Source organism: Silene latifolia, chromosome 8 (genome assembly GCF_048544455.1).
Source record: "Silene latifolia isolate original U9 population chromosome 8, ASM4854445v1, whole genome shotgun sequence".
NCBI lineage: Eukaryota > Viridiplantae > Streptophyta > Magnoliopsida > Caryophyllales > Caryophyllaceae > Silene > Silene latifolia.
Window position 1 is genome coordinate 2,992,090 of NC_133533.1, and position 22,591 is coordinate 3,014,680.

The following is a 22,591-nucleotide window of genomic DNA, read 5'->3' on the forward strand; positions in this document are numbered from 1 at the left end:
GTTAAATAAATAGGTAGATTAATAACCAAATTTATGAGAGGAAAATAAAGAGTTTATATTAGTTTTATAGTGATTTCAACTCTTGTTTTTTAAATTTTTTGGTACTTATAAGCATGTGACAATTTTGGAGATAATTAACTTTTTAATACATAGTTTTGCCTTTTTATAATATTGTATAAAAATAAATAATTAAGTAATTAATATAGATGAATTAGTATTAACCTCTATAAAAATGCCATGTGAATTAAAATTAAATATTTTAAGTAGCCTTTTAATTATATTGTATAAATAGATTTTACCTCAGTTTCTTGCCTTTTGTATTTCTTCCCTCTTCAGATTACCCACGTGATGCTTTGTCATATCTGCATTCACATACATTTCACGATGCTTTAAAATTCATATAAAAATATATTGACCAAAAGGTAAAACATCAACATGGCAAAAACTTCACAAACGAATCAACATTGTCACATGTAAATCATTGAAATTAAACCAAATGGAAAACATGAACTAAAATATAAATCAAAGGATTTATAAAACCAATAACACAACAAATTAAAATATACTTTATTGGACATAACAACAACAATACTCAATAATAATACTCAATATACTCTCTATAATCAAATAAATAAATTAAACCATAAAATACAATCCACAACTTAGAAACTCATGGGCAAATGAGCAGATTTTCAATAAATATTGTCAATAGAAACTATCATAGGTATTATAGGTTTTATAGCCATCACACAACCATAGACTCCCATATTTTAATTTTATTTTTAATTTATTTTGTGTTATTATTAAATTAGATAATTGATTGCTGAGCAACTCAAGAGATGAATTAAATAGGGAAAAATATTAATGAAAATTATGGGTATTAAGTAGTATAAAGAAATATAATCAATTTATTAACATATTATATTACAAAAATTAATTAGATAGGAAGAAATTTTAATTAATTTGGTTGGTGTTAAGTATTATGAAGAGTTTTAATCAATTTATTATAATGTTTAATTAAAAAAATGAATTAAATAGGAAAAAGTGTTAATAAAAATGGTGGGTGCATGTTAAGTAATATGAAAAGTTTTAATTTATTAACATGTTTTATTACCAAAATTTCAATTAAAGTGTCAATTTTAATTATAAATTATGACATTTATTAACATGTTTTTATTACAAAAATTCAATTAAAATGTCAATATTGATTATAAATTATGAAATTTTGATGTAAATTTATAAGGGTTACATTAATTAAATTAATTTATAGAAAGATGAATTAAATCTATAAAATAAGACAATTACGTGGCAATGAGTTTTGATGCTCACATTTACGTGGCATTTACGTGGCATTTTTGGATCCTACGTGGCTTTGTCTACGTGACGTTTATTAGTCATTTTATGGTAGCCTTTTAATTATATTTTATAGATATAATACAAAGGGTTTGTGTCGAGGGTGTTGTTGGGCTTTTCTTGTGGGTTTGGGCTCAAACACGGCGCCCCTCGATCGATTGGTTCCCCTTCTTATAGCTCGAATTGTGGTTCAGGTTAGAGGTGAATTTGCGTTCGCTTATTATCTTACAATAGGTACTAATCCATCGCTTGTTGCGTTCTTTTCATGTTCATACGGTTTTAGTTAGCTGGCATGTTTGGTTTAGAGACTTAAACAACGACCATTTCTTTACATTTTAAGCTGTATGATGCGACCCGTCAAACTGCCATTTAACTCGAATTTGATTCAAAGTTTCGGTTTTGTTGTAAATTCATGTCAATTATACACTCTATATTTGATGCAGCCCATCTACCATTTTTAGATGGTCAAATGGGATTTTATAAACCTATTAAACATCCCACATCGGTCCCACTAAACAAATGGCTTTTGTCGTTAGGGTAAGATTATTGGTAGTTTTGAGACAAGACTTTGGTGAGTCTTAAGACAAGACTCACTCAAGACTAACAATAATCTATCATACTTTTAATAAAGTCTTGACAAAGTCTTAAGTAGAGTCTTGGAAATCCAAGACTCAACTTAACACTCTACATGAGTTTTGACCCCACTATTAAAAGAAGACATCCAATGAAAGAATGACAAGTGTTACATTATTTTTGTTCTTTTTTTCTTAAACCCCACATTTTCTCAAGTAAAGTGAAAAAGTAGAGTCTGAGATGGGTCTGACTGATAATGTATAAAGTCTGAGGTTAGTCTGAGGTGAGTCTGAACAATAAATAAATAATAAAAGTTAGTGGAAAACTGATGTGGCAAAGTCTTAAGACTTTGGTGAGTCTGACTGATAATCTCACCCTTAAGTTTTGTAAGCATGTCGTAAGCGCCATTTGGAGGGATCCTCAGCTGCAAGAAGAAGTTGCGGAATTAGCTGGGGGTGAAGTTATTGAGAGTGTGGTAAAAGCGCCTGGCTTCATTAAGAAGATCCGGGAAAGGAGGGAAAAGGCGAGAGAAAATTAAGAGGGAAAGAGAGCTCGGGAGGGAAAGGGAGATGTTGGAGAAAGAGAGAGGGGTACCGATGACTTCTTTTGTCCTCCTCCGTCTTTGAGTTGGGAGAGTCATATCCACTTCCGATCTTTGAGGTAGGAGAGTCGTCTCGTCATCGTCCACTGTTCTCTTCTGACGACGACGGCGACGATTCCGAGTCCAGCAGTGATGGTGTGGAGTCTAGCATTTTGGAGTCCAGCAGTGGCGATCCCGGCGGTCCTTGGGCGGACTTTGATTCTTGGGCGGATTCTGATGATTCTTACTCACGTTCTCTTCCTTCTACTCAACGGGGCCAGCAATCACTAGGATCATATCTAATCGTCATTGTGATTTTGCTTTTCATGTTTTCTCGAGCTGAGGTAATTTCTATACTTTTATCTGTGATTAATGTAATTGAAGCAAGTGTTAATTAATTAATTAATTAATTATTTTCCAGTGTTGAATGAATATCTATTTGTTCTTGCTAATTTCTTGTTTTCTATTGATTAATTTATTAATGTTTCTTGAATGTTAATGTTAATTAATTAATTAATTACCTCTTGTCATAGTATCTCATTATCCAATTAGCTATTCACGAATGCGGAAAAATGATGCCGCGTGTAATGTGGACATTAACGCAATTGGTGTTAAACTTCTTGATTCTTAATTTTCCTTGTTTTTAATGCGAATTGTGATGTAAATTGAATCGGATCAAAGGTTCTGAATTCCATTGACCTATTTTCGGTTTAAAAAGTCAAAAGATTTCTCGATGATTAGGCTTGTAGTTTTTAGTATAATGTTGATGCTTTTGGATCTTTCGGAGATCTTGCGTCGTGTGTTCTACCGGCCTTTACAGAGGTAAACTAGACACAAAGAAGAGGGAGGAAAAGCAGTATGTTGTTCTATGCCGATCGTGGCAGAGCCGATACCGATGACTAATCTCCCCAAATGTTCCCTATTATTACCTCAAAGTATGGTATATCCCCAATTGTTGCCTATAATACCCAAAACACAGCAACTTTCAATAGTGGTGATAGCTTTACAGGACAGTGTCTCAACCAAGATTTAATATAGAGCCTGACTCTTGGCCTCAATACAGCAGATTAGAAAAGATGTTAGATTTGGACTTACAAAATCTTGCAATGTTCCAAACTTGGTTGATTGCGGGGAAACAAAAATGCATTTCGGCCTTCGGGGGACTGAGAACAAGGCAATTTTATTTTTATTCTGTAGTGATCTTCAACCATGAGTTAACATGCCCGTGACAGTTGCACAAATGATACAGATCGAGTAACCGGGAGCTCAATTAATTTCTTTGTCTACAACTGGAATTTTACAGAACAAAAAAACGGAATTAAGAATCAAGAAGTTTACTCTTAACATGTTGATCAAACGATATTGAGCATTCTGAGACAAATGAAATGATATTTCTGAGTTTTGAGTTTCTACATTGAATATGTGTTTACACTACTTAGAGCTGATTATAATGTTGAAGGAGGAACATTTGGTCTATATTATTTGTTCTCTCGATGCTCCCGCGTCAATTCTCTCCCAAACTGTCACCTAGCAGATGAGTAGTTGTCTGATTACAAGAAAGATGTGGTCGGTCATTCCCTAACAAACAACCCAGGGTCTAAGTAACTGTTGTAAACTAAATGAGCATAAGATGATTGAGGGTCGTGGACTCGTGGCCTATGGAAGGATTTGTGATAAAAGTAGTCTTTAGTTAGTCTTGGTTCGTTATCGACATTGATCTGTTCATTGAGATACCTTTACCTTTATCTGTAATGCTCTGTGTTTTGCTCGATGGGCGGGACAATAATACATGGATTAGTTTATTCCTTATATTCTTGAAAATGAACTTCATGTTAATTAACTCTCGATCGAGAAAGCATAAATTTAATACCCATGATTTCGATTGTGATCTAGCCTTTGGTCCGTTACAAGAAAAGATGTTATATTCTTGAATCTGATTGGTAATGTTTACATTTAAGTCAGAACTATAGAGAGATTAGATTACTTATAGCTGAAAACAAGCAACAGTGAGACTCATTGAAATTATTGTTGTTGGCAGGGTTATGAAGATAAATCCTTACCGGTCGAGTATCGACATCTGCAAACTGGGTTGGCCGAGTATCGACATCAGCAAATTGGGTTCTTGGTCGGTGACAGTGACAGTTCAGATTCATAGTTCAAAGAAATGATTCTTGGGACATAGGTGACAATCGTTCTTACTCACGTTTCGACCTTCCCCACGACGCTGCGCCCGCAACCATCCTATACAGTCTTCATCGTTGTTCTGATTATGATGTTTACTCGTGTTCAGGTATGTAATTTTATCTGTGATTGTTGAATTGAATTGAATTGCAAGTTACTAGCTATGCATCAGTTGACTGTAGTACATATTATTGTTGTTGGCAGAGTTATGAAGATAAACCCTTTCCGGCCGAGTATCGACATCTGCAAACTGGGTTCTTGGTCGGTGATGATGATGGTTCGATTCGAGTTCAAAGAACGGTTTAGATTCGAGTGCAGCGGTTCGAGGCGGTGACGTAGGTGACAATCATTCCTACTCAGGTTCTCAGCCTTCTCCGCCTTCCCCACGACGCCTGCAACTGCAACCATCCATTACAGTCTTCATCGTGGTTTTGATTATGATGTTTGCTCGGGTTCAGGTATGTACTTTTATCTGTGATTAGTGTAATTGAAGCAAGTGTTATTACCTAATGTTTCGAGTTTTGTGAGCTTTTACATACATTGATAACTTGGCTTAAGTATGTGTTTACACTACTTAGAGCTGAAGATAATGTTGAAGGAGGAATATTTGTTCTATTATTCTTTGCTCTGTCGTCGATGCGCCTGCGTCAACTCGCTCCCAGATTGTCAGTTAGCCGATGAGTTGTATGAGTACAACCCAACTTGTATTAATTAGTTTACCAATTGTTCAACATGAAATTTTTTTTCCTTAATAATATATTAATAAAACATGGATTAGTTTATTCCTTAAATTCTTGAATCTGAACCTTCATGTTGCTTCGTGCATTGTTGAGTTTGGATGTATGGTGGTGTTGTCATTGCTAATGCTGTGTATTCTGATGGCAGACAATTCAAAGCGGAGGGCAAACAGTTGACATGTTTGAAAAAGGACAAGTCTGAGAATTCTGCCTTGGAACTACAACTCGGGAGGCTTTCAAAGTAGCAAGGTTGGAAGAACTATGTAGCTTGCTTTGCTCTTAGACGTCGTTAGATTGCTCAGTCGGAAAACTTCAATAATAATATGTAGAAACTGTACAGTCCCACGCAACAGGCATTGAGTCTTTTTGTATGCCATACTGATAATAGTAATGTGCCGACTGTATATGATTGTATAGATTGCTCAGTCGGAAAACTTCTAGAATAGAGAGTACTGCAGTATAGATGATGTTTTTGTCGTGATATATTTCTTCTGCAAGGCAAACATCAGATCATTTTTGTGTGATCTTTGTCGTCGCATGATCGATGTGAATCAAGAAGGGTATTTTTGTAATTAAGTCGGGCGATGAAACCCTAAGTTTGCTCATGAATCTCATTCTTCATGATCTCAGATCACTTTTGTGTCATCAGATCATTTTTGTGTCATCTTTGTCGTCTCATTATCGGCGACAAAGATTCATTAATCATTTTTGACCCTTTGTCTAGCATCAAAGCATTGTTAATTACTTCGACTTCATCATGAACTGCGCCTTTGCGTAATGCCATTGTTTCGACAAGAGTTGGGCGCTAAACTGCTAATAAGGAGGGTCTTTACAGGCAATGGAGATAGTTATGTGTGTGTGTGACCAATTATGCACCCGTCTAGGTTACTGTGTCTCATCGATCCGCTTTAAAGGTTATCCGTGTCAGTTTTCATTGTAACAAGTTTGAATTGGGGAAGAACTAGGAGAATCAGTCCATGATCGATGTGAATCAAGAAGAAAATTGCTTAGGAAATCTCGCTCTTAGGTCAATCGGTAATAATAATGAAAAATCTAACTACCAAATACACAAATTATATTAATACATGAATTAAAAATAGAGACTTGTTGTTTAGCTTGATCCTTTAGACATTATTGTTGGCGACGTCAAATTAATTTAGAGATTAAGGTCAAAGATACGATGAAACGAAGGTAAGAGGCGAGAGTATAGATGAAGAGAGAATCGAGGAAGCATATGGGTTTTTGTGAAAATTCAATATGGTAGAAGGGTATTTTTGTAATTATGTTAGACAATATTTTAGGCGTGATATTTTGGCTGAAATATCGTCTAATTGATTTGCTGTATATTATCCTATTGTTAGCTATTCTTTAGTCTATATATTTCTTCCTTATTCTCGGGATATGATCCCAAAAAATAGGCTCTTGCTTGTACTATTTATTGATTTGCAATATTGATCAATAAGAAACAAGAATTACAGTCTCCATTTCTCTGTCTCTATCTCTCTGTTTAATATGGTATCGAGCCAAGTATTCTTTCTCAAACTCTAATTTTTTTTTTCTCTGCTCCAATTCATCAACATGCCTAAATCAGGCGTTGCTAGAGTCCATGCTAATATGGTTCATACGACTACTTCACTTGCTTCCTCTGATCGGTTGTCTGGTACGTGTATTTCTTGGATAATAGACACGGGTGCCTCTAATCATGTAACAGGTGATATATCTTTATTTACGGACACCATAGTCATTCCCCCACGGGCAGTGGGTTTACCTAACGGGAAGCAAATTTTCGCATCCAAGATGGGTACCGTTTGCGTTAACAACACAATAACTCTTCATCGCGTTTTATTCATTACTCATTTAACTTGTAATTTGTTTTCTGTCTCGCAATTAATGGCTGATTCTGACTATGTATTACAATTTACTAAAGATCATTGTCTCATACAGGACCGTTCTACGAGGACGATGATTGGAGCCGGTGAACTAAATGATGGAGTGTTTTTGCTTTCTTCAATAAACCCACCCTCCTCGGTGAATACAGTTGGCACGGCTGGGGAGTATAACTTGTGGCACCGTCGACTCGATCATCCAGGGGATAATGCGGTTAAATTTATTCTTTTATCTCGTACTATTTATTTTAAGCATAGTGTGGTGTGTGATGTATGCCATATTGCCAAACAAACTCGCTCTAGTTTTCATTCTAGCGATAACATTGTTTCTGAGATTTTTCAATTGATACATTGCGATCTTTGGGGGCCTTATCGTACTCCTTCTACCTGTGGTGCCAAATATTTTTTGACCATCGTGGATGACTGTTCACGCTCCGTCTGGGTATATTTATTGCTTGCCAAAACAGAGGTTACGAGTCTATTTATGCATTTTTTGTCAATGGTTCAGACTCAATTTTCTAAACAGGTGAAGGTAGTGCGCAGTGATAATGGAAATGCGTTTAATCATATGGTCGAATATTTTTTGCAGAATGGTATACAATTTCAAACGTCTTGCGTAGGCACGCCTCAACAAAATGGGCGTGTTGAACGTAAGCATCGTCACATTCTTAATGTGGCACGGGCCTTACTATTTCAAGGTCATCTTCTAAAAAAGTTTTGGGGTGAGTGTGTTTTTACAGCTGCCCATTTAATTAATCGTATACCTTTGACCATTCTTCATCACAAAACTCCCTATGAAATTTTGTTTGGAGTTCAGCCGTCTTATACGAATTTGAGAGTATTTGGGTGCCTCTGTTTCGTCCATAATCAGAAAACTCAAGGTGATAAATTTGAACCAAGGAGTCATAAATGCGTATTTTTGGGCTATCCACACAACGAGAAAGGATGGAGAGTGTATCATATTGATTCCGACAAAATTATTATTTCTCGTGATGTCATTTTTTATGAGGATTCTTTTCCTTTTCTTTGAGATGGGTGACATCACTGCCCTCCGTGGACTCTCCTCTTCTCTCACCGATGATGCATTCGGTGGGTCTTCCCCGTCGACTCGGTCCCCATCCACCTCGACGAGCCATATACCGTCGACTCCTCTATTCCGTGACAGTGTCTGAATGACTACATGAGAGGGTCGAAGAAACACCCGCAATCGAGGCCCATGTTGACATTACTTCCCCGGTTAATGAACGAAGCCTCACCGAAGCTTCGTGTGCCTCATGTTGACCTTGGCCGGGTCATAGATCGAAATTTCCTAATTATCGCCTGAGCGGTTATATTCTCGACACAACAAACAGTCCATCTCCATCAAGTTCACCAGATTCACCTTCATCGCCCTCAGGTACTCCCTACTCCATCGCTAATTATGTAAATTGTAATAAATTCTCTAGTCGACATCGAACTTTTCTCGCAGCTATAACCGTCGGGGTTGTACCTCCGTCCTTTAAAATTGCAGTTCGTGATGAGGGGTGGTGTCGGGCTATGCAAGAAGAAATTGATGCCCTTGAAACTAATGGGACATGGGAGCTCGCTGACTTACCACCAGAGAAGAAAGCTTTGGGTTGTCGTTGGGTCTATAAAATTAAGTATAAATCAGATGGGTCCGTTGAAAGGTTGAAAGCTCGCCTCGTTGTATTTGGTAATAACCAAGTGGAAGGTCTTGATTATGGGGAGACATTTGCTCCCGTGGTTAAAATGGTCACCATTCGTACGTTGCTTGACGTTGCCTTCGTCAAAAATTGGGAGTTACATCAAATGGATGTGCACAACGCCTTCTTGCATGGTGATTTGAACGAAGAAGTATACATGAAGCTTCCTCCGGGTTTTAGTCGTGGTAACGATGGGAAAGTTTGTCGTCTTAAAAAATCTTTATACGGACTCCATCAAGCCCCGCGTTGTTGGTTTGCTAAACTAGCTAGAGCATTACGTGAATATGGTTTTTGTCAATCCTATTATGACTATTCTCTCTTCACTTATTCCCATAACAAGGTTCGTTTACATGTTTTAATTTATGTGGATGACCTAGTTATTGCGGGTAATGATAGCTCGGCCATTCGAGATTTTAAGAGTCATTTAAATCGTTGCTTAAAGATGAAAGATTTGGGTCCCTTGAAGTATTTTCTCAGTATTGAAGTTGCGCGCAGTGCTTGTGACACCCTCATTCATTGCGGAAAAGTAAACACATAATTCTAGATAAAAACTGCATGGATATGTTTGTAATAGGTTCATTTGGGTAAAAACCTGTAATTTTTAAAACCTGAACCTGTTATAAAAATATCCAAATGGGAAGGTGTCAAAAATTCAAGGTCTAAAATAAATCTCATAAATAAAACATCGCTAAAGTCACGAAACAAAGTTATACAACCCAAATGTGAAAAAGGGAGACATATGTCCCTAAAAAGTTTATGACATAAAAAGTGTTTAAGGGTCACAATAAAATAAAGCCAATCTAGGTCCCAAGGTTACTTTGCTCGCTAGCTCGTCCATGTACCCCATATATGCATCACCTACCTGTCAATCGCATTTTATACAAATACGAAAGCCACAGTCAGTGGGGAGTAACTCCGAGTTCTCCCAGCCACGAAATGTCATAATTAATATAACATGTAAACATAAGAATATGAATATGAATAACACATAGCCTTAGCATATAGATGGTAGACAATCGTGCTTATCATGTGAAGAGCAATATAAACAACACATAGTCCTAGCATGTGAATACTAGACTGACTCATACTACACTATCATGTGAATCACATAACATCCAGGAATCCAAACCCTATCAACCGTAGCTGGCTTGCATCTCACCTTCTACGACTCATAGGATCATCAAACAAGAAAGGACAATATATCTAGAGACAGGCATAAGTTCTTAGGACAGTCAATAGTCACTCTGTAACTCGAGTCTATACCACGAGGTAAGGTAAACACCCTAGTCCTAAACCTGCGCAGACCTAGCGACATGCGGAAAACTACCGCATCCAAGATCCATGATAACAACACATGGGTACCCCTAAGGAGTCCACCAAAGGGTTGACTAGTACTTAAGCTGACTACATACTTCTAAGAGTACGTCAGGAAGTCATGCCCTAACTTGGATATAAACCCACCAAACTAAGACACAAAGGCTATTAAGCGGTGAACATACACTCGTCAAAGACTATAAGGGCCTATCTATGACGATGGTCTAAGATACAGACACCACACAAGACAAGTAGGACACCCACTTAACCATAAGAGGGGCAAAGAGTCCAAACTTGCACACAAAAATGATCATACACACCCTAACATATGAAAGGCTACACAAGAGCATATTCAGCTGACAATCCAACAATATCTCCAATATCAATAATAATCCAAATTCCAGCTAACCAACAGTACCATAATCCATGAGAACAAGCTAAAATGGCAAAGAGACAACAAGACTCAAGCATAGCATCCAAAGCATCCAACAACCAATATGTGAAAAGACAATCATACTCAAAGACAAATCCTCGACCCTAGTCCCGCGACGGGTCATCGGTCAAATCGAGGCTGACCGGTTTAAACCTAGTTTGACCAAACTCGTTCGGTCAATCTGGCCCAGCTCAGAGTCTTGGCCTACTTTGGCCCAAATCACAAAATTCATCACAATATCATTCTCATGCCATTTCCAATTTCTATCATGTGAAAAACTATCAACATAAGGAAATATATTCCAACTTACAAAATATCCAATTCAATTAAATTCTCGCATAATAATGATTACCCACATGCCAAAAATACCAAAATACATAAATACGCAAACAAAAGACCCAAAACATCAAACATTAGACCCAAGACCCGACCCACACAACGGGCCATGAACCGGGCCTGAACCGGCCTGAACCGGGCCCTGAACCGCGCCCCTTTTCGGGCTGTTTTGGGCGGTTTTTCCGCTCTTTTTCCTTTTTCCTACCAAAATCCGTTTCAAGCTCAATTTAATACCGTCTCAAGCAACAATCAACAATACCCATTTCGTTTCAATACTTAAACATGTGAAAAACAACATATTTAACAAACTTTAACAACAACAATTCATGTGAAAATTAAAGTTAACATGTTATTAATCACATAAGCATCCAACACATCATAAACAACAATAATGTGACATTAAATCGTCGAGTAACTCGGAATAGTTACCTTAAGCTAGCAAAGAGACAAGTAATAACTTGAGAAAGCTTCTAAAACCCAAAATTATGCATCATCTTCCACAATATATGAGTCTCCTAACTCATCTTCATATTCTTCACCTATAAGAACAAAAAAAACACATAAATTAGTCCTAAATTCAAAACTCTAAAAGATAAGACCCAAAACGAAATTGGGGGAAATGAAAATAAAGCTTACTAGTAGATGAGGATTGAAGAGAAGATTCCAAATATATAAGTTTTATGCAAATTGGTGGAGAAATGAAGGATTTATGATGGTTTTAGGGATTGTAAGGAGGTTATTTTGAGAGGAATTTGGTGTTTGAGAGAAGGAGGAGAGAGAGTGAATTATGGAGGAAATGAAAATTGAAAGAGGAGGCATATGGAGGGGGAGGTGGCCGGTCCAAAGAGGGCATGGGGAGGTTGGGTCAATTGTTTACGTTTTGGGTTTGTTTCGACGGTAATTAGAAATATTCGTCGAACGCAATTTCCGAGAATATTAAAGTTCTTAAACACGATTTTACTAAAAGATTAAGTACTCATTTGCCCAATATCCAAACTCGTTTACCCAACGACCGTAAGAAATGGGAAAATCCCAATATTACGACTTTTATCAGAAATTTATTCTATCAAAGTAAAAGGTTTAAATATAGTTTGAATTACTTTTAAACATTTATAAACTATCAAAAATAATTACATTTCTTCAATATAAAATAAGATTATATTTTATCAAATAAATTTTATTTCAAATAAATTAATATTAAATTAAAATAGATTAAAATATTACTTTTAAAATATAATAAAAGTCTTCAAATTTACGGGGTGTTACAGTGCTGAAGGAATTTTTCTTAACCAACGGAAATATACACTAGACATTATTAGTGAGGTCGGCCTCTTAGGTGCCAAACCTGCTTCTACTCCTATGGAGACCGATCACCAGCTCGTTACTATTGAAAGCGCATTCTTAACCGAGCCCGAGCGCTATCGTCGCCTGGTTGGCCGTCTTGTGTACTTAGCGATCACTCGACCCGACTTGTCTTTCTCGGTACATGTACTCTCTCAAATTCTAAATAATCCGCGAGGGCACACATGGAAGTCGCCTTACGAGTAGTGCGTTACTTGAAAGGAAGTCCCGGTCAAGGTGTCTTGCTACGATCGATAGCCAACTATCGATGTCGGGTTGGTGTGACTCGATTGGGGTAAATGTCCCTTAACTCGTCGCTCGCTCATCACAAAGTTGGTTTGTTTTTTTAGGGGACTCACTGTCTCTTGGAAAACGAAAAAACAACATACTGTCTCGCTTTCCTCAGCTGAAGCTGAATACCGGTCCATGGCTGCACTTGCTTGTGAGCTCAAGTGGCTAAAGGATCTTCTTGCAAGTTTGGGTGTTAATTTAACTTCTCCTATGCGGTTGTTTTGTGACAATCATCCATAATACACTTAGCCCAAAATCCCGTCTTCCATGAGCGTACCAAACTTAACTTTTACTGTTAAAATAAACTTTAACAACAAATATCCATTATCATAACATCAAAATTGATAAGGGCAATGCACACCCATTTATTTCATTAATATCTCGTAAGTCTCAGTAACATAGCAAATTGACTAAAAATGTCAAAATTTCACTTCATTACAATTTATCGTCTAAAATGGCAATCATTGCATAACACATCTAAATTCCTCGCTAACTTGTATCGTACTCCACTTGCTGCAGTCAGCTTGTTCTTCACTCGTTCACACACTCTTTTCAAGTCATTTTCGAGCCCAACTCTGAAAAACAAAGGGTATCATTTAATATTTGAAACATGAATAGAAGAAGTTCTCTAGAAAGCATTTCGTAAGATGTAAAAATGGGCCAAAATGCTTATAAAGACCATGTCATATCAACAAGATGATATTATAAGCCATAGGCACGATATAATCGTACACTACCTGCAAAGTGTTGCTTGTAACCCATTGTCTTCCCCTTGAATCAACAAAACACGATACATCATTAGATTTAGAGCTCGTTTGAGACTGAATATATGAGTCAGGTCCTTGTATTGGGTGATGCCACGTAAAGTTTGTTCACCTTCAAAATCGGAATAATATGCTACTCGTCTAACCTGTGATTACATGATTTCCAAACCACTGGTTATATGAATGTAAATGGGAAATGGATGACTAGTCTTTTTAGTAAATCATATTTACAATCTGTTAGCACAAACTAAGCTGATCAATTATAGCAATGAAATACCCAAATAAATTTGAAAGTATCAAAATAACAAATCCAATCTCAAAATTATGTAATCGTTTCACATGCCCATTTTAAATAAGATGTATTACCTGACTAGCTCCTTCAAGTCTCTGCGGATGATGCTGATGCACATTTGTATCTTGAACACAACTTTCGCTCCTTGTACTCATCTAACAAAAAAAGAGTTATTACCTAAAGTATAACATGTGAGAAAAAATATAGACAGTACATGGGCGTTTTCTTACATTTCCGAGTCTTTGAAATCCATTTGGGTAAGTGTACATGCCAAACCCCCTATTATGCATCGGTGGATTTGTTGGTTAGCTTTCATAAGAGGATGGCTCACCTTGGATGTTTTCTTCACTTATGCCATTGTATTTTTTTGATGTAGCTTGCTTTGTCCGAGCTAGTTTGCAACCCCTTATATTATGACCAGGTAGACCACATATAGAGCAATTGCAAGTAGTACCTACTCGGCTTTTTTTAGACTTGCTTAAATTGTCTCCGGGTCCAGGCCTCCTTGCTTTTTTCGGCCTGCCAACCCTTACTTTCTTCAGCATATGAGCTATTATTGGTGGTTGTTGTGAAGTAGGCCATTCTTTTGTACCATTTAGGGGCTCCATAAGATAGTCATAAGCCTTTAGATACATACTCTTCCTATAACACTCGGCAACATATGCTTTAGGTCTCTCTTTATTATGCCATATTGCAGCAACAGTATGATTACATGGAATCCCATTTAATTGCCAAGCATTACAAGAACAAGTCTTGTTTAACAAATCAACAACATATCTTACTTGTGTGGCTCCTTCTCTCACACCAATGGTAAATCTGCCACCAAAAGCGGCATTCCACCCCCGAGCAGCGATTTTTGCCTTTTCTAACTGTTCTTGAGCTCTAGGACATATGGCCAAGTTTTTTGAACGAATAAAATCTCTCTTTTTGTGCAGCCTTTCCATAATGGACTCTCGTATATCTTCAAGCATTGTTATAATAGGTTTATGCCTTGAGTTTAGAATGAAAGCATTAAAAACCTCGCTCATATTATTATCAACGGCATCACATTGGCATTGTGGGGTATAGAAAGCTCTACACCATTTTTCATAATTTCTCCCCATTAGATTGGCAGCAGCTTCAGGGCTGATGGCATGCAATTTGTCAACATTTTCCTTAAATTCATTCGGGGTTGTGCTTTTTGCAATTTTCCAAAAGTGCATCCTATACTCTTGTCCTCCACCAAAAACCTCTCTAAAATTCATATACACATGTCTTGCACACACTCTTTGTTCAGCTTGTGGCCACATTTCAGCAACTGCTTTCAATAGACCTTTTTGTTGATCGGACATTACAGTGTAACCAGCGCCATCAGATGTCTGCAGATCTTCAGCTAACAATTGTAGAAACCAGCTCCAAGACTCAGTATTCTCCACATCGACTACGGCCCATGCAATTGGAAACATCTGGTTGTTCTCATCTCTCCCTACGGCCACCAACAATTGTCCCCCATATGGGCCTTTAAACCAACATCCATCTATAGAAATAAATGGTCTACAACCAGCAAGAAAACCCTCCTTAAGTGTCGCAAAACATATATACATTCTATGAAAAACGTTGGCATTCAATTGAAACTTGATAGTATTATTGTGATCAGACCGATAAATTTCAGCAGCATAAGAGTTGAGCATACCGTACTGCTCTTTATATTCCCCAACAATTAAATTAAGAGCACATTTTTTAGCTCTAAAAGCCATATGCACTGACACTTTGAGCCCATGTTCATTCCATACCGAATCAGTTATCTCTTGAAGCTTCATATAAGGATTTGATTTGAACTTACTTAAATAATGTCTCGGAATCCATTTATACGTAATTTTCTTTACTTTATTCTTTCTTCCACAAGAATGAACGCCATGATAGGTCTTCACTTCAAAATGCCGCTTATTTTTCGGAATTGAAGCCCATATTTTCCACTTACAATTATCATCTTTACATCTAACACCCACCTTGTTTTTATGATTTTTTGTATACTTAACATCCACACCATTCCTCGCACAATAATCAATAATTTCCTTCCTAAATTCTACAGCATTTTCAAATTTTTGTTCCACAGAGAATGTAGTGTCAATCCAGTCAAGGCTATTGACTTTTGCTTTTTGAGATTTAGTATCCTGCCTAGTACAAGCTGGTGTAGTCAAATACCCATATTCATCTTCATCCGATGATGCTGTAGGACTATGTACGTCAAATTCATCATCATAATCACTATCTATATCATATCTTACATTATCCCTTTGAAGTTGTTCACCCAACCTTTCAAGTTCATGTTGAGATTCTTTTTCCAGCATTTCATTCTTCTTGTGTTTAGTTCTAGCATCAATTATCTCATCATCATCTATGTCACTACCATTCTCGTCATAATCAATCTCATTTAGAGGCACCTCAAGTGACACAATAGGTTCATTCACAACATTTAAACCAACCCCTAAACTGGTATCTTCTCCATAATTCTCGCTCATTTGGGCCCTATTTAGCAAGTCGGTGAAAGACATGTTCATTTCCATCTCACTCAAACTAAAGTCATTCATCTTCTGTAACAAGTGAAAATAAACCAAATAAAGTCACTCTTAATTGCAATCATTGATCACCGGTTCAGAGAAGAAGAAAATTGTAAGGATATGCTTCAATCCATATGTATAAACAACAACTGAGTTTAACAAAATTAATTAAAATTATTCCACATCATCTAGTCATACAGTATGATATATAGCCTTATATGCATATGAAAATAATCAATTAAGCAACAACAATATGAAAATTGTCCTCAAATTAGTAGTAAAATCATGTTAATTTACAATTACAACAATCTAAATCAAACATTCATTGTCATAATAAAATTAGAATCATACACTACCATAAACTAGGATAAAACAATTTAAAGATGAGAATTAGCATCATACCCAATACTTTGCAATGATCAAGAATGGATTTTTTGGCTCAAAATTGCAGTAGCCCTAGTTGTTGCTTTGATTGGAAGATGGAGGTTTTTTTTTTCTTAGAAGGTTTTGTGATTTGCCTTTCAATTGTCAGAATTAGAATAGATTAAAAATGAAGGATGTGGGTTTTAGTTTTTAATTTTAGTGGGCTTAGCATTCTTCACATAACAGTAAGTTAACGGTGTTAATTGAATGCCTTAACTGTAAAATTTAAACGTTTAGGTCCTTAACTGGAAAAAATTACAAAGTTCGGGTCCTTGTCTTACCCTTAACTCCTAAATAATTCCATCAACGTCCCTTCAATCTTCAATTATGGCAACCATACCCATAGACGTAATACATCACTGTTCTTATCACACAATATTTCTATTTTTGATAGTTTCCTACTTTCCTAATCCTTCTATTAAATTTACCTTTTCTATCTCAAGTTTAAAATTATAGAATTTCAGAGAAAGAAGGTAGAGTATTTATTTAAAACCCTTGCAAATTAAAGAAACCACAAAGTATCAAAAACCGTATTATCTAAATTCCGTTCACATCCGTTCAAACTCATGGTAATTTGATGAAAACCTAATCTCCGCGGCATTTAACAACACTCTCAAGAGTATAACCACCATTCTTGTGGAAATTACATTCCGCATGCACAAAGAAACAAAATTTTGGAAATTCTTACTAATTTTGAAGATTATTCCTAAGCGTATTAATTTGACTTATAGTATATTAATTAAAATCTCATTGAAGAAAAAATGTTCTCCCAAGAAAACCCTACCGCGCCGGCGCAGGAAGACGAACAAGCAAATCGATCAACAAAGAAAGTCAAGATGCATCAAGAAACGATAACCAATCACATGGAAATGGATGCTCACATCCCTGAGAATATTCCCGCAGGGAATAATGTACAATTTCAAGGTATTAAACAATCCTATAAAGACTCTTTGAATTTTGGTTCATCCCCCTCATTTGCAGTCAATAATGGGTATGGTTTTAGGGTTTCGAACAACGAAACCTTTGAGGACGAATCAGATGATGATGTGGATGATAATGAGATTTCCAATGACCCGAATTGTCCTACCATCCTCCTAACCAAGGAGGAAAAGAGGAAAATTAGACAACATTGGAAAGAGACTCTTATTATTAAGATGTTCGATAAGAACATTGGTTATTTTACTCTTCTCCGCCAATTGAAGAAAAAATGGTCCTTGAAAGGGGGTCTTACACTTATGGATGTAGGACACGCATACTACGTGGCTCGCTTCACAAATAGCGAGGATTATGAGTTCGTCATAACACAGGGACCATGGATGATTGGGGATCATTACCTCACTATAAGGAAATGGGTCCCGAACTTTATTGCGACAGACGAGCCCATCAAGCACTTAACGACTTGGATTAGAATTCCTCACCTCTCTGTTGAATACTACCATGAGGATATCTTGAAGAAAATAGGGGAGAAAGTAGGGAAGGTTGTTAGAATTGACAAACCCACTGCACTGGCAGAAAGGGGACAATTTATTCGAATGAGTGTTGAGGTAGATTTATCGAAACCACTGTTATCCAAATTCCGCATGAATGGTAAAGTCTGGATAATTCAGTACGAGGGACTACGACAGATTTGTTACAAATGTGGTCGCTTAGGCCATAATGAAACTAATTGTCCACAATTTAGTACAGTGGCCTTGGATGCAGCTGTGCAAGATCGTAGCAACGAGGAACAGAGGAAAGGAGATAACATTCAGTTAGAAGGGGCTCAACAAAGGACAGTTCCCACAGAAACGTTTGGTTCTTGGATGCATGTGAAAAAGCCAACTCGTCGTAAGGTTACGGGGGTTGAGCCTGGTAAGAAAAAGGAAATCCAAACTGTCCAAAAGGACAAGGCACCTGTGCAAATCCTACAGAACAATCAGAGGAATGTAACCTCTAAGGAGGTAGGCTTAAACAATGCGAAAGCAGGAAAGCTGATAGAAAAGAGTAGTAAGGCAGCCAAAGAAGGAACCAAGGGAGTATCAGGGTCGAGGTTTGACATTTTGGGTCAACTGGGTTCGGATGATCCGAATACAAACATTAGTATAGAGCTGGAAGAGGAGCAGGGAGCTCACATTGAATTGGATCCGGGTATGGACCAGGAAAATTACTTGGATAGTCAAAACGAAATGTTAGGAAGCCCAAAGTCTTTATCGAGTATTTCCATTAATGTGGAAGAATCAATTCCGAAGATTACAAAGCCAACTAACAGAGTAAGTTTAGGCAATAACGGAAGCCAATCCATGGATTTAGGAAACAATCACAACAAGAAAGATACGATTATTCCTATGATTAGGATGGCAGTGAATGATGAAGGATTTTTTGAAGATCCCAGCCTAGTACAAATCCCTGTAAAAGAGGTCAGCAATATTTTTGCCAAAGATTCTTATAAACCAAGATTTCCAAAAGACAAGCAATTACCTATTAGGACTCCTTCTCCTAAATTTCATAATTTAAATAAGGAAAATAAGGATATTAATAGGAGAATCCCTTTAGCGTACAAAATTGTCAAAAAACCTCTGAAGAAAACTACACAAAATCGCCCTGCCCTATCCCAAATTTCGAAGAACCATGAACCACATCTACCCATTCCTTCACTTACCAGTAACGAGACTCGTCCACATCCCCCCATCTCAGACCCTGTTCATCGATGCCCCAATGGAGAACCCAGTGTTGACAGTAGCAATCCCACTTGCTCATTCAATCGAGATGGAGATAGAGGCATTTCTTCCTCCACGAACGATCACAGCCGACCTATTCATGGAAGTAAAGGTCCCTCTTCTAATGATGAGGGTGCTCAACAGACTATCTGAGGCTTTTATGTCCTCGGTTAATAATCCTCATACTGTTTTTATGGATCGTTTTCCCAACAGTTTGACTCAGCGTCCACCTTTAAGTCTCATGACTTGGAATGTACAAGGAGCTGGAAGCCCGGCCTTTTTATCTATGCTGAAGGAGCTTATTCGCATTAACAGACCTCAGGTCTTAGCTCTTGTTGAGACACATATTAGTGGGGCAGTAGCGCAGAGAGTCTGTGATAGAATAAATTTTGGAGGCAAAACTCGGGTTGAGGCAGAGGGTTTCAGCGGAGGCATTTGGCTCTTTTGGAGACCTGAAGAGGTAAGGGTTAATCCCATCATTCATAACACTCAACATATCACCGTGGAAATTTCCCGCACTGGGGAAATACCATGGTTCTATACAGCGGTTTATGCAAGTCCAGATTCAACCAAGAAAGAAGAGTTGTGGAGGAATTTAGAAGAGTTTGCTCATTCCCATAACAAACCGTGGTTAATCATGGGAGATTTTAATGACACTCGTTTCATGCATGAGAGAAACAGCAATAGTGAGGGGATGAGAAGAAGATGTGATAGGTTCAACTCGTGGTTGGAAACAAATGAATTGATGGACCTAAACTATTCGGGACCTGCTTACACTTGGACGAGAGGTAATACTCCATCCACAAGAAGATGGGCAAGGCTGGACAGGGCAGTGTGCAATTCTTCTTGGAGGGTAATGTTTGCAGAGGGGTCATTGCGTCATCTAATGCAAAATCAATCGGACCACTGCCCTATTCTGGTTAACACGAATGGGTTTGCTCCCATTCCCTCAATTCTCAAACCTTTTCGATTTCAAGCAGCGTGGATGTGTCATGAGAAATTCACGGAGTTTGTTACTAGCAATTGGCAAAATGATCAACCGCTAATTCCATTTGTGTACACTTTTGCTGATAAATTACAAGAATGGAATAAGCAGGTTTTTGGCAACATCTTTGAGCGGAAAAAAAGTCTTGAAAGGAGGCTTATGGGTGTCCAAAACAGGTTATCAAGAGGAGGACCAAATTACCTGTTCAAATATGAAAGGAAACTCAAAGTACAACTGGACGAGGTTCTTAAACAAGAGGAATTGCTTTGGTTTCAGAAATCAAGAATGGAAGCTATTTGTGACGGTGACCGTAATACGAGATTTTTCCACCTTAGCACTATTATAAGGAGGAAGCAAAACCGAATTGAAGGGTTACAAAATAGCGAAGGTAGATGGGTATGGAACTCGCAGGAGATCAAAAAGTTGGTTATTGATTTCTTCAAAGATGCTTTTGCAGGACCTACCTCGCAGATTAATTTGGACGGGGTCTTATCTGGAGAATTTCCGCAGTTAAGTATAGCTGAACAAGGAAAACTTAGCCGTGATTTTACAATCACTGAAGTTCAGAAAGCTTTAAATCAAATGTCCCCGTATAAGGCACCAGGCCCAGATGGTTTTCAAGCGATCTTCTATCAATCCCAATGGGACACTGTGTCACCGAGCCTCTGCAGGATGATTTTTAAAGTGCTTCACGAAGAATCTCTACCTGAAGGATTGTGCGAGACGTTCCTGACTTTGATACCCAAGGTGGAGAATCCACATATGGCATCTCAATTCCGACCAATTGGGCTTTGTAATGTATCTTTCAAGATCATTACCAAGATGATAGTTAACCGACTGAAAGAGGTGCTACCTATACTTATCAGCCCGATGCAATGTAGCTTTGTACCTCGGAGACAAATTACGGATAATATCATATTGGTTCAAGAAGTTTTACATTCAATGAGGGGAAAGAGAGGTCGACGAGGGTACATGGCAATCAAATTGGATTTAGCTAAGGCATATGATCGGCTGGAATGGCCATTTATTGCACACACCCTTGCGGACATGAATTTACCACCGCGAATGCAACGTGTGATTATGAAGTGTATCACATCCTCGTCCCTGAATGTGTTGTGGAATGGTGAAAGAACGGAGAATTTTAACCCGACGAGAGGAATTAGACAAGGTGACCCGCTTTCACCATATATCTTCACAATGTGTATGGAAAAATTGAGCCAACTAATTATGGAGGCTCATCGGTTAGACAATTGGAAAGGTTTCAAGACAAGCAGAGACGGACCGTCTCTAACTCACCTTTTCTTTGCCGATGATATTATCTTTTTCGGTGAAGCTTCCATAACTCAAGCTATTTGCATAAAGAAAATACTTGATGAGTTTTGCTTGGCCTCGGGTCAAAAAGTCAGCTGTGACAAATCCCGAATTTATTTTTCAACGAACACGGACGACAATGTTGCAGCGGCCATATCCAACAAATTGCAAATTGACAGGACTGACGACTTGGGCATGTATCTTGGAATGCCAACTATTAATGGCCGGGTCACGAGAGACACCTTTGATTACATTGTCCAAAAGGTAGACAAACGGCTGACGGGGTGGAAAGCGAAACACATCTCTTTGGCAGGGAGGGCCACACTCATACAGTCCACACTTTCAACAATCCCGTCTTATGCTATGCAGACGGCTTGGCTTCCGCGTACAACTTGTGATGACCTTGACAAAAAAGCTAGGCGTTTCCTTTGGGGAGGTGACCAAGAGAAGAGAGGGCTTAGCCTAGTTTCTTGGGATGTTGTTACAAAGGAGAAAGGAGAAGGAGGGCTAGGTATTCGGTCTATGAGGCAAGTGAACATTGCTTTCATGGCCAAGCTCGGATGGCGCATTTTAAAGGAACCGAATGCCCTTTGGGCTCGAGTACTCCGTCACAAATACTGCCAAGGGAGATGTGACATGGGAATGTTTGAACCAAAGCAGGCCTGTTCTAATGTCTGGAGAGGTATTGTGGAAGGGGTGGACACTTTGCGCAAAGGAATTAGTTCAGACATCGGAAATGGTCGCAGTACCCTTTTTTGGAACCAAAAATGGGCGCTGGATCGTCCTCTATTGGACTTTGTCATTTCGGAAGTACCAGTAGAAGTGTTGGATTACCATGTTGATGAAATGTGG

At 37.9% G+C, this 22,591-nt stretch overlaps 1 protein-coding gene across 1 annotated transcript; it reads right to left on the reverse strand.

Moving 5' to 3' along the window:
- Nucleotides 1-14,522: 14,522 nt before the first annotated feature.
- LOC141597532 (uncharacterized) lies at nucleotides 14,523-16,354 on the reverse strand. The gene is made up of 2 exons (XM_074417998.1): nucleotides 14,590-16,354; nucleotides 14,523-14,536 (listed from the first exon to the last, which is right to left on the reverse strand). Exons 1-2 carry the CDS (start codon nucleotides 16,352-16,354, stop codon nucleotides 14,523-14,525), a joined length of 1,779 nt encoding a protein of 592 aa, XP_074274099.1.
- Between the last annotated feature and the right edge of the window lie 6,237 nt (nucleotides 16,355-22,591).

What these genes read in the sequence shown, in the direction of transcription:
- LOC141597532 (XM_074417998.1), bottom strand. Translation starts at nt 16,354, where the DNA reads ATGAATGACTTTAGTTTGAGTGAGATGGAAATGAACATGTCTTTCACC.